The 17,528-nt window shown below is 40.6% G+C and overlaps 3 protein-coding genes across 3 annotated transcripts in view; 1 reads left to right on the plus strand and 2 right to left on the minus strand.

Annotated features, from left to right (window-relative positions):
* Positions 1–2,076: 2,076 nt before the first annotated feature.
* On the minus strand, positions 2,077–7,290 carry LOC126396936 (uncharacterized). The gene is made up of 8 exons (XM_050055323.1): positions 6,783–7,290; positions 6,401–6,510; positions 4,839–4,927; positions 4,385–4,491; positions 3,238–3,359; positions 2,886–3,075; positions 2,725–2,810; positions 2,077–2,428 (listed from the first exon to the last, which is right to left on the minus strand). Exons 1-8 carry the CDS (start codon positions 7,288–7,290, stop codon positions 2,300–2,302), a joined length of 1,341 nt encoding a protein of 446 aa, XP_049911280.1. The 3' UTR covers positions 2,077–2,299.
* Positions 7,291–8,560: 1,270 nt separating this feature from the next.
* LOC126396483 (ubiquitin-60S ribosomal protein L40) lies at positions 8,561–10,852 on the plus strand. Its single transcript, XM_050054597.1, has 5 exons — positions 8,561–8,637; positions 9,072–9,183; positions 9,587–9,673; positions 10,015–10,117; positions 10,699–10,852. Exons 2-5 carry the CDS (start codon positions 9,081–9,083, stop codon positions 10,790–10,792), a joined length of 387 nt encoding a protein of 128 aa, XP_049910554.1. The 5' UTR covers positions 8,561–8,637; positions 9,072–9,080; the 3' UTR covers positions 10,793–10,852.
* A 3,391-nt stretch (positions 10,853–14,243) lies between these two features.
* The window catches only part of LOC126396937 (homer protein homolog 3-like), an 81,513-nt gene continuing 78,228 nt past the window's right edge, over positions 14,244–17,528 (minus strand). Inside the window, 1 exon segment of the mRNA XM_050055324.1 lies at positions 14,244–15,982. Coding sequence (XP_049911281.1) covers positions 15,797–15,982 — 186 coding nt within the window. The 3' untranslated portion in view covers positions 14,244–15,796.

Consider the following 17,528-nt stretch of genomic DNA (forward strand, 5'->3'; position numbering starts at 1 on the left):
CTGCCCTCAGAAAAAAGGCTTTGGTGTGTACCGCCCCCTACATCCATTTTCAGAATTCTGACTTTATTCAGTCAAATACATTTTTCACAAGTGACCTCAATCCTCCAGGCTGGTAGGACCATCCTGATGACATGAGCTCTTTTGCTTTTTACATACATGTAAGTCATGCCCCGCTGCAGCACCAAACACTTTCCATCAATTAAGATCCAGTTGGGGCCAATGGGGGATCTGCACTGCAGTTGACACCATAAGCAGCCAGTAAGGGACTGTGTTGTGACTGTTGTAGTTGACGACATAAAATACACACTGCAGTTTGCAGAACAACAAGTAGAGTAAACACAGCAGCAAGTAAAGTTATTGCAGAAATAGAGTCAATAACAACAATTAAACAAGAGTGTGTGCGCATAGTGTCAAAAAAGTGCACCATTGAGTAGTTTTATTTTGAAGAAATGTCTTTTTGCAGTTAAAACTAGTGAGGCAGGCTCTTTTCTCCTTTTTCTTCATTATAAATATACAAAAAAAAAAACAAAGTACAGAAAATACAAGTATGATACTTGAATTATGTAAAAGTTGTATTTCACAGAATAGTACAAAAACATATAAAATTAATAATGATAAGTCAATTAAAATGATCAAACCACACAAATGTAGTGTAAAATACATTGTAGAGGAGAAATCTGAATCACCTCAGTAGAACCTGGTGTCTCTGTTTTGTTTATTTTGAAGTCATGTGCCTCAGTAGTCCCTCACATGATCACCATGTCTCATGTTGTCTGACACTGGGGTGAGGGATGTAGGCTATGACAGGGTGACATCACTGAAGCAGCTGTCTTTGTGAAACCTTCTCAGTTGTAAACTCTTTCAGGTATACCAAATACTAATATTTCATATGGTGATACATAAAACCACTGGACACTTAATTTGTGGCTTTTCTTAACAAATTGTGTCACTATAATCTCACAGAGTGCAATAAATAACTGCTGAGACATTTGCATGCTCAAATGTCTGTAATGGTGTTTTTCAAACTAGCGAGGTCATAGGTGTGATTCAGATGAATGTCCTTGAGCTGGACCGACCTGCTCACCTGTTTGTTTTTAAATGGCAGGTGCAATTTTCCATACATTCCACGGTCTTAAATTAACATATCTGACTAGAAATTAAATTGCATTTTAACCAGTTATATAGGTCACATGTCATTTGTATTTGGTGTAGCTCCTGGCAACAGACAGGCAAATTAAAACAAGAGCTGTCTAGTCTATTCTGGATTGTCACCTAGTATTAAACCATGTCCTTGCTGCTGCACCCCTTGAACCTGAGCTTGTTGGCCAGCTGACATTCCAGCCCATACCTGGACTGTGGCCTTTTCACCAGGTTGATGAACTCCAGATTTAGTTTATTTACATCTGCTCGCCAACTTTTTTTTTTTTTTTATCAGCACAGCCTGCATCTTTGGGTCAAGGCTGTGTTATTGCTACAACATAGGTTGTTTTTACACAGTTTTGTGGTCAGTCATGCTTGAAGGAGGGGATGAGAATCTTTCTGCAACACAGACGTTAACCTTCTTCTTAGCAGTTAGCGTTGACACTGTAAACAGGGTGGAAGAAGTAGGGCAGTCAAGTGCGAGGCTACCTACCTCCCTGGCCCAAATATGACAGACTGGGCTGTATGGTTTATGTTTAAACCACCTAACTGCTAAAGCTGCACTTGCACACTGACTCAACATTTCACACTCTGATGGCCCCTGAACTGCTCTAGGTAAACATTTATTTATTTATCAGCCCAGTAAGATTATTATTCTCATGCAGAAACACTGTAGGATGATGTGACAGAGTGGCTTTAGTTGGATGCATGACTTAAATTTAAAGGAGTTTTAAGCCGTAATGAGTGGGAAGAATGAGGTTAAATTTCTGCACATGAATAAAATATATGACCTCTTCTGTTGGGGTTGTTGTCTGGGACATGTAGGTCATTTTCATATCCCTGTTACTCCTTTGTTCACAATGGAATTCTCAGTTGACTTTGGATGTCTTGAGGCCCTGCCACCACTCACAAGGATACCAATACAATGACTTCTTTGCATAATAGTTTACTTGTATGTAAAATTAAAGACATGTTTAACTGCATATTATGTTAGTGTGTTGTTATTTGTTCAGCAGTTGTACATATGTGCCCATTTGAAAAGTGCTGTTGCAGCATTGTCAAAAACTCTGCATCCATAAAAGTATATACATAGTATATAAAAGTTTTATCTAGAGCTGGGTGGGAACACAAGAGCAAGTGACCAAGGTGCGACTCACAGTCACTGCATGACAAAATGAGTGCAGAACTGGCTGCAGCCGGGACGCTGCATGATCAAAGGTTTGGCGGTGTAGTCTTCACTGTGGGTGGTGCTGTAATGCTGACGATCCAGCGGGAACCTGATGTTGCTCTATGGTTAACAGAAAGACAGACAGACAGTATCATATTATAATATGATATTACGGAACCCATGTACAAAGACATGGGAACACATCACATTCACTTTCTCAGGAGCATGAAACAGAAACTGCTGCTGGTGCTCCTTCTCTTTACTACTACAATTACTACTATTTCTTACCACTACTCTCAGTGCTATTGCCATATTATTATTTGTTACTACTATGACAACAACTACCACACTGCTGCTGCTTGTTACCCTTATTACACAAGTGAGTGGGAACATTTTTGACTTTTGTACTCTCTCACCCCCTGCATTGATGGACAAGGTGTCTGTCTGCAGACCTTTAAAGGGATGTAGTCAGTCTTGGTGGTGCTGGACTTCCACTCATGTCCTGCCAAATACATTAAACACATTTAATATCTACATGCACCTCCCTTTGAACACACAAACGCGACCGATCCGTCACCTGGTCCACTCAGTATGTTGCTCGGCAGCTGGATGGCTGGTCTGGCCCGCTCTCCGTCCTGTTTGATGTAGTGCTCTTTGGCAGTGGTTGTGTAGTACAGGCCCGACAGACAGGGTGGGCTGAACTGTACATGGCTATTGGTCATCAGGTCAGCCCCAAGCACATACACTGGACGCTCTGTGTGGCTCTGCTGTAGGGAGAAACCTCGTCAGCATTATCAGATATGACACAGTGGGATGATCGCACAAAACTTTAAACATAAACTCCATCCTTCCATCCAATAATGTGCCAAAAATAATTTTATGAATACAAAAATAACTAGAAGAAGATGTGAGAAGATCTGTTGTCTCACATCAGAGAAGGATATGCTGTTGGTGGTGACAGACATCCTTTCCTTGTTGCGCCTCGAATTAGTGTCCCCCTTGGGTAAGGAACTGGAATTTTGGTTCCTCCTCATCACAACAACTGGATCTCCTGTGAGATAAACCAAATAGACTAATCCAAGCAGGACAACAGGGATAGATTAGAAGAGTCATGTTTCGTCTGTATCTCAATGTTATGTCACCTTAGTTTGATTGGTTTAGAACAAGAATACTTAACTTGCTTTGCCCAGGGGCCACCTTTGCATAATGACGGGAGATCAGGGGCCAGTTAATAAACAAACATTAATTATATTAATCAGTCTATAAAGTGAATTAGTTGCTGCCCTTACTCAACTTTGCCAAGAGGCAAATTCAGTCGCAGCCCCTTATTTAAATTCCAAGTACAAAACAAAATGTCCAGTGTGAATCTATTTTCATTGTGAATTAGAAAATGGTCAGCGGGCCACACAGCACCCTATCACAGGCCAGATTTGGCCCACGGACTGTGAGTTGAGTATCACTGGTTTACAATGAAAGTAAGACAAATTTACAAATTGTGAAATTGCAAAACTTAAGCACTCATGTCTCAGTGTCTCTGTAATTAAAATGTGCATTGTACAGTCAGCTGGATCATCCAGACCCTGGATGAAACTCTAAGTTAGTCCCTCACTGATATTTTTTCTGATTTTACTAATGGCAACATGAATGTGATGTACAGAACAGTAGCTGAACAAGCAGCATACATTACACCAAGGCTTTGTGTAAACTTTTAAAGTTGTGATCAAGCAGTAGCACTAAAAATAACCATCCAGTGTTGAAATGGAGAGGCAACTGTGGGTCATGAGGTAGAGCGGATTGTCCACTAACTGGATGGTTTGATTCCTGACTCCTCCAGTCCACATGTCGAAGTATCCTTGGGCAAGATTCTGAACCCCAAATTGCACCCCATTGGTGTGTGAGTGTGTTGAATAGTAATGTTTGCCTGTTTGGGAGCCTCTGGGCATAAATAAATGCTCTGAGCAGCTACTTAGTGCTAACTTAAAGTGCTGACGACATTTTCACCACGAGAACTTCAAAGTATTAGATCTGAACTGATGGATAATAAGAATGAAAACTAAGGGCAAAGAAAAGACTCACCCAGCTTGTGGTGGCCAAAGGTCTCTCTGGTTGTGGACAGCCATAAGTCCTTAGAGAACTTTCCAAGGTCAAGCTTCAAAGGTTCCTTTACCACAGGTGGTCTGTATCTAAAACACAGATAATGCTTATATTTGTGTGGGGATAAACTCAGATAATCTGAGCTTTCAGAGAGTGACAAATAATATATCTGAAAAGTAACATTTTAGACCACTTTGAAATTTACATTTTTGAGGCCTTTCAGTCAATCAAGTGTCACTTGTTGCATCTAAGACACCACAAACCTCCTGGAACGCCAAATCAAAACATGCAGTGAAACCAAGAGAGGTCTTAAAAGAGATCTGAGGGGTGACACCAGGCCATACAGTTTCCTCTACAGTTTGACGTTTGTTTGTGTAGTATGTAAACTGTGTCACGTGGCAGGAAGATTTTCCAGTGAGGCAGAAAAGCTGTGGACCTGCAGACAGTGGGCCGGATGAATGACGCAGCATGGGTCGTCTCTCTCACCACAATCTTCGCAGGATCACCCAGAGCCACTGAGGAGGGCTGAAGAAAGATATAGTAAAAACAGTCACTGTCACGGTTTGTGCCAATAATACCCATTTCACGGAATGCTGCATTAAAAGGTCAATGCCCCTGTCACTCTTGTGTCTACTCAAAGCTGATGCAGTGTTAGTAAACCAGGTCATAATGCCCCTTCCCTTAGCATACACACAACCGAGCATTCAATACTTCAGCCTGCATTCTGGTCAGAGAAGAAGTCAGAGAAGTGGCTTCTCTGGAGCTGCAGAGTATTTCAAGACTACAGATTTATTTATTTTTGTAAAGATTAATAAACCACTTTACTCCTAAATATGTGCCATTACCAAAGCAGTGATAACACACCAAGGGCTGTAAACCGATCAATATTTTGATGACTGAGTGCCAATTAAGGGAGCCAGCATGTGACTGAGGGCCACACAGGAAAAGTGAGCTGACCACTGAAATCGCTAACTAGCTAACAGCACTAGCTGCCCTGCAACCAGTAGCTTTCTACAAGTTGTCATCCCTGACAGCTCAAAAATATGTGTTCATGTTAAAGCTATGACTTGGAATGCCCACATACTTCCATGTGTCCTTTATGTTGGCATACATGTCCAGTAGATAGCACCAAAGGGCAGAGTCAAAACTTTCTAACAAGAATGATTTTCATTTTCATTTTCAAAATGTCTTACAGTTGTCTCGCTTGAACTTTGTTATACTGCCCCACAGTCTCTGGTGGTACTGCTGCATTTTCTATATTCGTAAGCTTTCAGAAAACATGCACAAATATAGACAAAGTGAACGCACAATACAGACAGAAGGCATGATTTGATGCAGTCTGCTATGACATTATTAAATGTAAACTATTGAAAACTAAAGTATTGAAATGGATCGCAAATTATTAAAATACTATGCATGCAAACCACATCATGCTCAGGGGCCACCCACATGCATTTTCCGAGGGCCGCCATCGGTCCGTGGACTGCACTTTGACCAACAAATAATTATTCAGATCTTTTACTCAAGTAAAAATAGCTATTCAACAATAGAAAAGTAGTTAATTCATGTTCTGCATCCAAAATCTCACTCAAGTGACAGTATAAAAAATACTCGAACCACTGAGGTACACCGAGGTCTAAGGTAGGAGGAAATGGAAATTTGTTAAGTAAAAATATCTCAAAGTGAACTTTACAGAGCTTACATTTAGGCATGTAGACTTTTTGGTGCAGTTTTTAGGCTCAGAGCAGAAAATGTTTTAATTAAAAATGTGGTATTGTGTCTGCTGCTCATTCTGAATTTGATCAAAAGAGTAAACAGCAGTGTGGTATTGTGGTGATTTTTCTTCTTTTCATTGTGATTTTTAAAACACTGCCAGCATAAATCCATGGCAAAAGTTCCCCTTGAGAATTGGCAGGTTTTCAATCAAGCCATGTTTTGTTTGGTGAGAAAAAACCCCATCTTGGATCACGACCAAGATCTGCTGCTGCCTTTTTTTACCTTTTCCACAGGTTTAGCTGCTCTGGTCCAGGCTCCCTGGAAGGTGTCGTTGTACTGGGAGGCAAAATGTTGATGGCGCCTGTCCCCTTCGATCGTGGGAAAGCCCTCTTCTACAGAGAAAATTGAAAATTGACATGAACCGTTCAGCAGGATTGAGAAATAACCCTCACACAGATTCCCTTACTGTTATTCATTACAAGTCGATGATGTTGTAAGGCTGACAGTTGACACATTTGTTCGCAGTTAATTCCTAACTGAGTCTGATGACTGTTTGCATCAATCATCTTTGTCTTGGCACTGAATTCATCATCTTATCAGGATTTATCACTTTTAAAATAATCAGAATGAAATTCAGAATGCAGTCACTAACCTAGATGTTTACTTGCGGCTTTTACAACAGGACAGTGGTGGTGTGGAGTGAAGGAGGCTTTGCTGGTGCTTTCTGGGAGCGTTTCCACATGCTGGATCTTCTTGGTGGCCTCTGTGTGTCGGATGGGAGTGGGAGGATGCTGGAAAGGCCAGGGTTGGAATTTCTGGGAATGTGTGGTGAGGAAAGTAACCTCCCCAGGGTCTGTTTGCATCTTGAAGTTGGTGTGAAGTGCTGTCATGGGTGGGGTGCGAGTGATCTGTGGCAGTGGGTGACAGTGGTAGGACACCCTCGCCTCTGTCAGGTACTCCTTGATGTGCCTCAAGTCCTTGTGGTCCACCTGGGCCGGGATGGGCGGAGGAACAACTTCCTGCTTCTTTGAAGAAAAAGGCTGGAAATCCTCCTGGAAACGTTTTGTGAATGCATCTGGATTGTTCCTGTCCAGAAATGGGATGTTGGTAGACAAGAGGAAGTCTTTGCCCACAGGACGGGCTTGGATCAGTGTTTTTACCACTGCTGTCATTTTGGATACCACCAGTGTCTCGTAGCTCTTTGCTTAAGCCAGCTATCTTCTTCTGAAGCAGGTGAAAAATGCTACAGTGCCTCACCATGGAAACCTCTGTGCTGTGGAACATGATGATGTTGATACTGTTGCTGCTGCTGCAGAGAAACAAATGCATGCCACGGTGTCCAGTTACCTGGTCATATGCAATGAATGGAGTGGACACACAAAACTATTCAACTGTAACATTTTATTCCACAATAAGGACTCACACAAACAACTGCTCACACTTAAGTACTGAGTCAGAAAAGAATAAAATGTTTCTTGGTTTTCATGATCTAATAGTGTCACTATACACTTCTTTATTTTGGCTGCCTATCAAGGCAGCTTGATATGAGTTTCCTCACCAGTAAGAACCTACTAAATATTTGGAGTGGACACATTTCCCCTTTTCAAGAGTCATATGCATTATTCAGCATTACCTTAGATACACTTACAATATGAGCTTGCAGAGTGGCTTGATTTGGGCTGCACTTGAGCACACAATGCAATACTTTATGTAGTGCCTTTCAAATACTATCTATCTGTACAGTATGTACATACATAACACCACATTAAACAAAAGGCTCTGGTTAGTTATAACATGCACGTCATATTGGCTATGGAAGTGCATGCATTTCAAATAGCATAAACAGATTTAATGTAATTTGATTTTAACGCAATAATACACAGTATTTGCTTGCTATACTTGCACAAATGGCACGTTTTGTTCATGCATGTTCACTGTGGCCCTGCATTACTTGCGTCGGTACAACAGCAGGTGTCAGTCAAACTTCATTTTGGAGCAGCTGTTTCCAACCTGGACAGTTACCCTCATAAAAATGAAAGGCAAATCATAGTAGGTGCTCAAAAGTCAAAATTGTGAACCAAAACTGTTTCCCAGTCACTGCATTTTGTTTATTTGTTTTTGTTTGTTTGTTTGTTTGTTTGTTTTATTAGGCACTTATGTTTGATGAATTATCAGCTGAATCTCGTTCTTACTGCTCACTGTCGCCCTCCTCGGTATTTTGGTCTATTTTGTGGAATATATATATCATATATTTAATACCATAAATGTACCGGCAGTTTTAATTTAAACGGCTGTCCTTACTAAAGATTTTTGTAATAAATAATGACTAAATAAAAAGTTACGTTTTTCAATAAGTTTGGTTGTCTTTTCAAGAATGAAATTAATAAAATTAAATAATAATAATTTAAAAAAGTTAAAATAGCGTACTCTCTCGAGGTGCTCAACAAGCAGGAGGAAGTGATGTAATTTAACGTCACCCTGTTCCGCTCTCTTTTCGTTGAGGCTCAGCTAACGGCCGGGTGGGTACACGTTTCGTCCAGCACATATTTCTCGGTTTTTAGTGAATATTGTGTCGTTTGAAACGATTTAAACAACATATTTACTGTCGTATGTAGAGAGTTATTGTGTATTAAATGTCACTGGCTCATCTCGAAGGCCTGAAATAGAGAAAATTGTAACTGACGCTGCGCTAACGGTACGCATGTGGCGAGGCCCCTACCATGACCACTCTGTTGCTAACATTAGCTAACATCGTTAGCTGCTGACCAGAAGCCGGCAAATTGCAGTATTCAATACAAATATTTAAAAACGGAGACTATATTAACAGTTGTATTGTAATGGGTGTGTACGGCAGGTCTTTGTGTCGTTATTGTGTTGTAAAAGATGCTGTCAGTAACGGTGTGGTCAGAGGAACGTGTAAACCTGGAAGCTAACGTCAGTTTTTGTGTCTCAGCCTGCAAACATGCAGATCTTCGTGAAGACGTTGACGGGGAAGACCATCACCCTCGAGGTCGAGCCCAGCGACACCATCGAAAATGTCAAGGCAAAGATCCAGGACAAGGAAGGTAAGCCGTTACCTTTTAGTCTTAACCTGAAGGGAGCCTTGACGGTTTGGTAATTAGCAACTAACACTTTGTGACACCACGAAAACGTCTCTGGAGGCCATTTATTACCTTCAAGTTTACTATTAATGCGAAGTGTTGTATAACAATGTGTTAAGGTGGTAAGTCAGTCTGCTTTTAGAAAAAGCCAGTAGATTTGGTGTAATGATAGACAAGGCCTCTGGCCCTCACGTCAGACCATTATGCTACCTGTTTTCGTTTGTTAAAGTAGGATATTTGATGTGTGTGACTCAATGATTAGTCCTTTCAACCACTTGGCATCCCTGTCTCTTCTATTCAAATAGAACTAATTGTCCATGGTCAAATATAAAATGCATTGTTGTTGATAAGTGTTGTTGGCTTGCAGGAATTCCTCCTGATCAGCAGCGTCTGATTTTCGCTGGCAAACAGTTGGAAGATGGACGCACACTGTCTGACTACAACATCCAGAAAGGTGAGTTTGTTCAGAACAAGTCCAGATGCACAATCGACAAGATTCTTACTGTAAAACAAAGTGTTAACTTTAAAAACTTAAACAAGCAAGTTACAACAGGAGTCTCCCATGAATTGTACTACTAATGCAAATAAGTGTATGGTTTTCTAATTTCATTACATTATGCATTTAATTCCTCATTTTATAAGTGTGTACCATCATTGTTTCTTTCTTAAAAGGGCACATCTGTAAGCTTTTAAAATGTACCAATGTGTGCTTAGATAGAGAGGGTTTTCTGTTGTGCTGGATGTAAATGTAAATTAATCTGAGATTGACATCAATGTGTCTTAACCACCCACCAGAATCCACTCTGCATCTGGTCCTGCGTCTGCGTGGTGGCATCATCGAGCCCTCTCTCAGACAGCTGGCCCAGAAATACAACTGCGACAAGATGATCTGCCGCAAGTAAGTCTCGAAAATCATCAAGCAGTTCGTTTTAATATGTATTTAAGTGTGTGTACTGCTGCTGTTATTTAATGTTGAGTGTTAAGGCAGAGTTGAGACAAACTCCTTTTTGAAATGGCACCACAAGAAATGTGGTTTGGTCAGTTGGAGATTGATAAAGCGTAAATATGCAGGGTAGTGTGGTTAATTTTTGTAAATACAGGCTGAAATGACAAAGACAACAGCTGTGGATCCTCAGGCTTTTTTTTAATTGACCTTAAATGTTGGCTTGTGTTACATTGTTAAATACCTGCCCTCCTCAAATTCAGTAATATTTATATAATTACTGAATGACTAATGAATGACTTGGTGCAGATTAGTGTTGAGGTTTTCACAGCATTTAGCCAGTGTTTCACAGTACTTACATTTGTGTGGTTTTGATTTTTTTTCCCCCTTAATGTGGCACATGTATTCCTAAATTAGATAGCACCAGAAATAAATCTGCTAGTGTCCCATAAACTGTGCGATCAGGTTTTGACTTTTTCAAAGCTTAAATGTTGGCTCAAGAGATATTTCCTCATGGTCGACCCCTTGTTTTGCAGGTGCTATGCCCGTCTGCACCCCCGTGCTGTCAACTGCCGCAAGAAGAAGTGTGGACACACCAACAACCTTCGCCCCAAGAAGAAGCTGAAGTAGACATTTTGACTGAATCGGCTTTCTTTGCCATTTTGTGTTAAAATAAATGTAAGAAAAGTATGCTGCTTGTCTGACCTTTATTCTTAAGTGGTGGGGAAAAAATAGTGAAGCTTTGGCATAATGTGAAATCATGTATGCAGTCCCTGGTTGTGAGGCTGTACAGGGGGGAATCTTAGTGTAAGGACAGCGTAACCAGACTGACTGAAACAAGATAAAGCTGGTGCAGTAAACTCTTGTTACTGTTTGCCAAACGTTTCCAAATTAAGATTAAAGATATTCATGAGAAGAATTTGGCAAGTAGCTAATGTCAGAGGCTTGTTCTAAGAAGCCTGTCCAAGGAGTTATCTGGGTAATTCAGTAAACCTGCTGTTTGGAATTGGCGCTGGTTGAAACTAATAGTGGGTGCACTCCAAAACCTGACTGGCACAGTGCCAGGTTTCACTGGTTTTGAGTGTTTTCAACTTTTATTTCAATTTGGCACTCTACACAGTGCATGCTATTTGTGTCAGTCTAAATAGACGTCACTATGCAGCACAAACACAACGCCGTGTGTCCCAACTGCATCGTTAACAGTGGAATAATAAACACATTTTACAAGGCTGGCGGCTGAATAACAAACACAGGATGGCACTGTGTGTTCCAAAAGCTGTGAAAAGTTTATCACAGCATTTCCAACACCACCTGCTGTTTGATTATCAGCTGAAAGAAATTCAGTATATCTGCCACCTCATATGCTACCTGCATTACATGTATACTGGTTTCTCCACCCTTGCTGCTACATAGTGAGCAGCAAGACTAAATGCAATGCAGCCACTGTCAGCTCAAAGTGTGATGAACCAAGTCAGTCCGAGCTGACAGCTGAATACGAAATTCTTCATTTCAGTAGGAGGAAACAAACCAGTCTAGAAAAAAAAATTAAATGGTTAAAGTGTAAGGTGCAAACTGTAGGAATGCTGAAATACACAACACAACCCTGAGTTTCTCACCCCCCCATCACAAAGACCACGGCGCTGACTTTGCATGACTGAGTTTTAATGTTAAACAGTTCTATACAAATATAAGGAACTAATCTCACATTGTCAAATACCATACAAACATCTGCTCTCCTCAAATTCAGTTCTTCTCGTGACAACAAAATCATAGTCTTGAGCTGACCAACACCAGTTGACAATTTTTCCTCTTATTTCCAGATGAAACTAAACTGAACTAACTTAAGTATTCTGAGGTATTTTGAGTCGTACTGAAAGGTCGAATATCAGACAATGAGTAACTCCAAACGTAAGCAGAATATAAAATATCTGAGATGAACGTTGAGCATCATGCAGAAGTCGTGTGTTTATTCCAGTTGATGTGGCTTTAGTGTGACAGTGGTGCATCTTTGGTACTGCATTCTCTCTTGTAGCTGTAGCTTGTAACAGAAAGCCTTATTCCAGTGTATTTAAGGAGGAATCCACCCACAGTTACTCAAATATATTCTGTTTATTGCTGTTTATTGTAGGGTTTTGTTGTATCTATGCTTCAGGGTGGAGACTTCTGCATTTCCCAAAGTGTACTCTGAGATAACCCTATAGGGAGTACAAGTGTTTTTGCTATCCAGGATGGGCGTATTTCACCAGAATATGAACATCGCCGGTGAAATAGTCTCAAATATAAGATGGATTTCTCCTCAAATCAGTTGTAAATGCACAATAATACTGAAGATCTTACTCACGTTCTGTAAGAAATAGCAACACAGCTGACTGTATAGTGTACCCTTAATACTTACACCCTTTTAAGTACAATAATGCAATACTTAATTAATGGTGAAAGGAACAAAATGTCCTCTCTATTGTCCCCAGAATTTCTCAAAAGCGAGGTCAGACACCATGGAGGAAGCTGGCTTTTTACATTTAATCTCTCTACCTCCCTTTTCTGTGTACACAGGAACTACTGCTAATGTATTTACACAGTGTTATTGTGCATTAATGATACACTGGAACAAGGCTGTTGTGAAGCAAAGTGTTTCTGACATCAACCGCCAGGAGCTTAGCGCTGAGGGGCCGCTGCGTTTTCCTCATGCTTGACAAAAGGCTGGGAGCAGTCTGTTGTAATCTGGTGAAGCCATGACAGAAAAAAAAACACCAGTTGTGGGGAAAAAAAGCACTTCTGTTGTTAAAATAGAGGAGAACAGGCTTTACAGAGGTCTCATTACCTACAAATTACTTGTATTTACTATGAACAGGCATCTATGCTAGAAACGTTATTGCTAATTGAGTGATGCTTGCATGTAGCAGCTGACGTCAGAACTTACAGATGGTGTAGTAACTTGTCAAAATGAGGAAACGTCAATCTTATATGACTAAAAGGTAGAACATAACCTCTTAATGCAGTAACATAGTATAACTTATTACTGTACTTTTAATAACAGGGTGCTAGTACATTATCTGTTAGTTTATTACACTGAAGGTGGAGTCTGCGATTCTGGAGAAAGATTATATGAACTCAACAACCAAACAAATACTCCCCCTCCATCATGTGCCAGATTTACCATCCCTTTGTCTTTCACCTTGTTCTGTGCACAAGCACAAACGCCCCTTTGCTGATTGGCTGGAATAGTGTTGTTTGCCTCGGTCCAAGCCACCTTGTTTGTTCCCCATTAACAAAGCCAGGGCTGTGTATGAACATCTGATTTTTTTTTTTTTGGGCGCACACAGAATGGACAGCAAGTGGACCGTGATGAGACATGATTGGATCAGAATCGCAGACTGCACCTTGTAATGACCTAAATCACATTTTGACATGTTAGTATGATTCTGGCAGTTACTGCGTCATCAGCTGCAATAGACTGCACCTTATCTGTACCTATATTACTGTCATATGAAGAAATAAATAACTCATCAGGGGGCGAGAAGCAAAGATCAGAACTTCATATACAAAGCTGACAGACAAGTCAATTAAGTACCTATTTTACTAAAACTACTGCAGTTGTGCTTTTTAACTCTCAGGTTGCACACTGCTAGGTATTGTGCACACACACACACATACACACACAGCTTCACATTCCTTGGCAGGTACGGGGCTTCTGCAGAGCTCATGCAGTGCTCTCATAGTGATCTATGCTCTGCAGCTCCGCTGAGCCTCTTTCTAGGGTTATTATTACTATTATGGTAAATGGTAGTGTTGAGCAACACAGAAAAAAGTACATAAACCATTTCGTGAACACTGACACATGTAAACAAAATCAAACTTGGCACAAACATAATCAAGTGCAATCTCAGGTTCAATTCGACAGAGTGAGAAAACACCACCACAGGCCACAGCGACACATCTGGACCTCTCCTTCAATCACTCGTCTACCTGTCAAAGTGGCCTGGCAGAGAGGACAAACCAAGCAGAGATCTGGCCGGTAGCCATGTCTCATTTCCCATCACAACTGCGAGTAACTGTTAATGAACATGAATAATCTAAAGTGGTGAGAAAAGAGCAGTCCTCATGAAATGTTACCAAAAAAAAAAAAAAAAAAGGTCGTACGCTGGCGATCCTCAGAGGACAGAATGGGAGCAGGTTGTTGCATCTGAGTTTGTTGATGTTCTGGCTGGTGTGAGGCCAGTCCAGGCTGCTGATGGTGAACCAGAGCTGACTTTATTCAAGACCTTTGCCTCAATGTGTCCTTATCCTGACTCCTACTGGGTGCATCTCCACAGTGCTGAAGGAAGGATGACACCAGCATGAGCTTAAGGGTTGTTATTCTGTAAAAGTAGACACTTGTTCACTTGTATAGCCTGTCTTTGTATATTTGTCTTACTCACGCTGACTTCTGTGATCTACCAGTAACCTAAGAAAATGCATTCCTAAAAGCCGAGTCATACAGGACTGTTAAGTGTGAGCCTCAGGCTATGAGTTTTTATGTGTCAGCCTTCTGCCAAACCCCATTAAAAAAAACATCTATGCACAGTCGCTTTGCTCTTTCTATAACCCAAATGTCCAGAATTATGATCAAATATTTATGTTTAGTATAAGTATATAAATGTTATTATCCATAAAATTAGTTTTCAACCATTTCAAGTCCTGACGCGAGCACTGCTGTTACAGGGCTGCAGTTTTACTGTCTGTGCTCAGCCACGGTTAAATGGCTGAGACCTCTGCAGGAAAACACAGCACCACTGGCTTTATTAAACACCGCCAGACCATTATCTTTTGATTCTTTCCGAGTTTTACTGCCACCCTTGCCTCTTAATTCAGTAAGAGAGTATACTAACACAAGTAGATTGCCTGCTTTGTGTTAAATAAAGATACATCACGCAAAAATAAACTAACAAGTAAAAAAAATCATTTGATACTAGTTGCAAATGTCCACTGTTACAAAATAGCAAACCACTTTTGGTGCAAGTCCTCTTTTTAAAAGGTGCTTTAAGTAGAGTTTGCTATCAATAAATCATTTCTTCAGTCCTTTTAAGACATCAGTATCATTACCATCAACAAGTGAGACCATCACTGAAAAAATGTTTAGCTCCCAGCAGCCACTAATCCACATTTTACATTGAAAACCACCAGGTCAGATTTAGGCAAAATACACTGACTTGCAATGGCACCCAAAAGAGGTGGAGGGCGCTGTTCTTCCAGAGCAAATTGATCTAAAGCTGTAAAGAGTGCTCAGTGATGGCAGATGGTGTAAAAATTATATTATCCTCTTCAGGGGCTCAAGGACATGCAGCTGCTGGGAACTATGATATAGAAAAATAATGGTAGTATCCAGTTAGACCACACTGTCAACTGTTTATAATACGGTTGCAGTATTAAGGTGATATTGATGTTTTATTCTGCACATAGCACCTTTAAGAGGTTTTTGACGCCTGTTTGCCTGCACTGATCTTAAAAAAACAGATCCATGAAGGTGAACATCTGTATGTTTTCCTCCATATTGCTTTGATTGCTGCTCCGCTGATAAAGCAGTAAAACACAAATCAAGGCCGCATGGTTGGAACCTGTGCCGACTGTGGAGATGCAGCCCAACTGCTGCTGTGGCTATTTGTCGATGAGTTTTGCCAGGCTCTGTCTCAGCTCGTTCAGGTCGCAGATTTTGACGTCCAGAACGTCGATGATGCGTCGGACCTCGACCTCCGCCTGGTTCTGCTCCTCCTGACTGGAGGCCAGCGTCTTTTCAGCACTCTGGACCCGATCCTCCAAGTCGTGGTTTCGTCTCTCCAGATCCTGCAGAAACATGAATTGTTGTTAATACAGTTTTCTCATCTAGATGTATTTCTGGATATTTTCTGTGTGGGTTGGTGACAAAATTTTATGCTTTTCTCATGTTATTTTGTGACATTAGTGTGAACAACCAGCGCTCTTAAATTAATCTGTTTGAGGAAATTCATTCGTTTTCTGTAACCACTTATCCTGCTCGGGGTTGCAGGGGTGCTGGAGGGTGAAAGGTGGGGTACACCCTGGACAGGACGCCAGACTATTGCAGGGCTGACACACAGAGACAATCACTCACACTCACATTCACACCTACAGCCAATTTTGAATCACCAATTAACCTGACATTATGTTGTAGATTACCTTTATGTGTGACTATATGATGTACGTGACCTGACATAGACTTATTATCGTGACGTGACTTCAGCCAAATGATCTGGCAGGATTCTGGCCAAATTTGGTTATGGAAGGAGAAACAATTGTTCTCTGAGCTGGCTGATTAACTGCAAACTGAATGTAATTATTGGTAAAATTTCTCCCACTGTATGTTTACATTTCTATACCTTTTCTATGGTACAGATGCAAACAGTAACAAAGACTAAAATTGCACATTCAAACTGAGACACAGAACACAGCAGGTACAAGCAGAGCATCTTGCTTAAAGGCACGTTGGCAGTTAAATGCCTGTAAATTCTTCATTCCTCATGTGGCTGCTGACTGCAGTAAAGTTTAATGAGAATGTCATCGGGATAATTTACTCGAAACTGTTTATATCGCATATTCAAATGTGCAATTTTGTGCTTGATGAGGTTATATTGTACACCAAATGAATAGATATGGAATAAACACAAGGACAGCAAAGGTCAAATATGAATATAGATAACTTACAACTGACACCACAACTAAAACTGATAAAGGAGGCAATGGAATATGCATTAGGTATAATCTGCATTAGTATGGAGACTCAATACTATTTGTTTTCTCCTTGAAGCCCTCAGTTCTCCTGTACTGATTCTCTGCTGCAGGTCTAAACTGTGCTGCCTCTTTCATAGGTACAGTATCAGTGGTTTGATTTTCCATTAATCGACTGGGTGGCTCAGTTTGGTTTGGAGAACAACAGAAAACAACATGAACGCTGTAAAATGTAAAAAAGAAATGTAATATGGTGAATACAACAAAACCAGATACATCAGTAACATCAAAAGACACCATGAACATTTCTGCTATGAATATCTGCAGAGTAGAAATCAGTAAAGCTGACTTGAAAAGAAAATCCTTTAAAGACTGAACTGGTGACCGTCAATGGAGAACAAACAAATTAATGTCTCTGAAGGTGAAATGCTTTTATCTCCCTCCCTTTCAATGAAGCTGTTTTCTTGCCTTTCTGTCGTATAAAACAAGCTCTATGAGGTTAAGTTAGGAGAAAAATGTAGGTGAGCAAAACCAATTTGTGCAGCTGTATCACCAACCAGTCCCATTCATCAGGTTTTGAGTTGTAGCCTTGAAAAGGTCTGCTAACAGTCTGTCTATAAAGTGTTAGAATTTCTTAAGACCTTGA

The sequence above is a fragment of the Epinephelus moara genome, chromosome 10 (assembly GCF_006386435.1).
Source record: "Epinephelus moara isolate mb chromosome 10, YSFRI_EMoa_1.0, whole genome shotgun sequence".
Taxonomy (NCBI): domain Eukaryota; kingdom Metazoa; phylum Chordata; class Actinopteri; order Perciformes; family Serranidae; genus Epinephelus; species Epinephelus moara.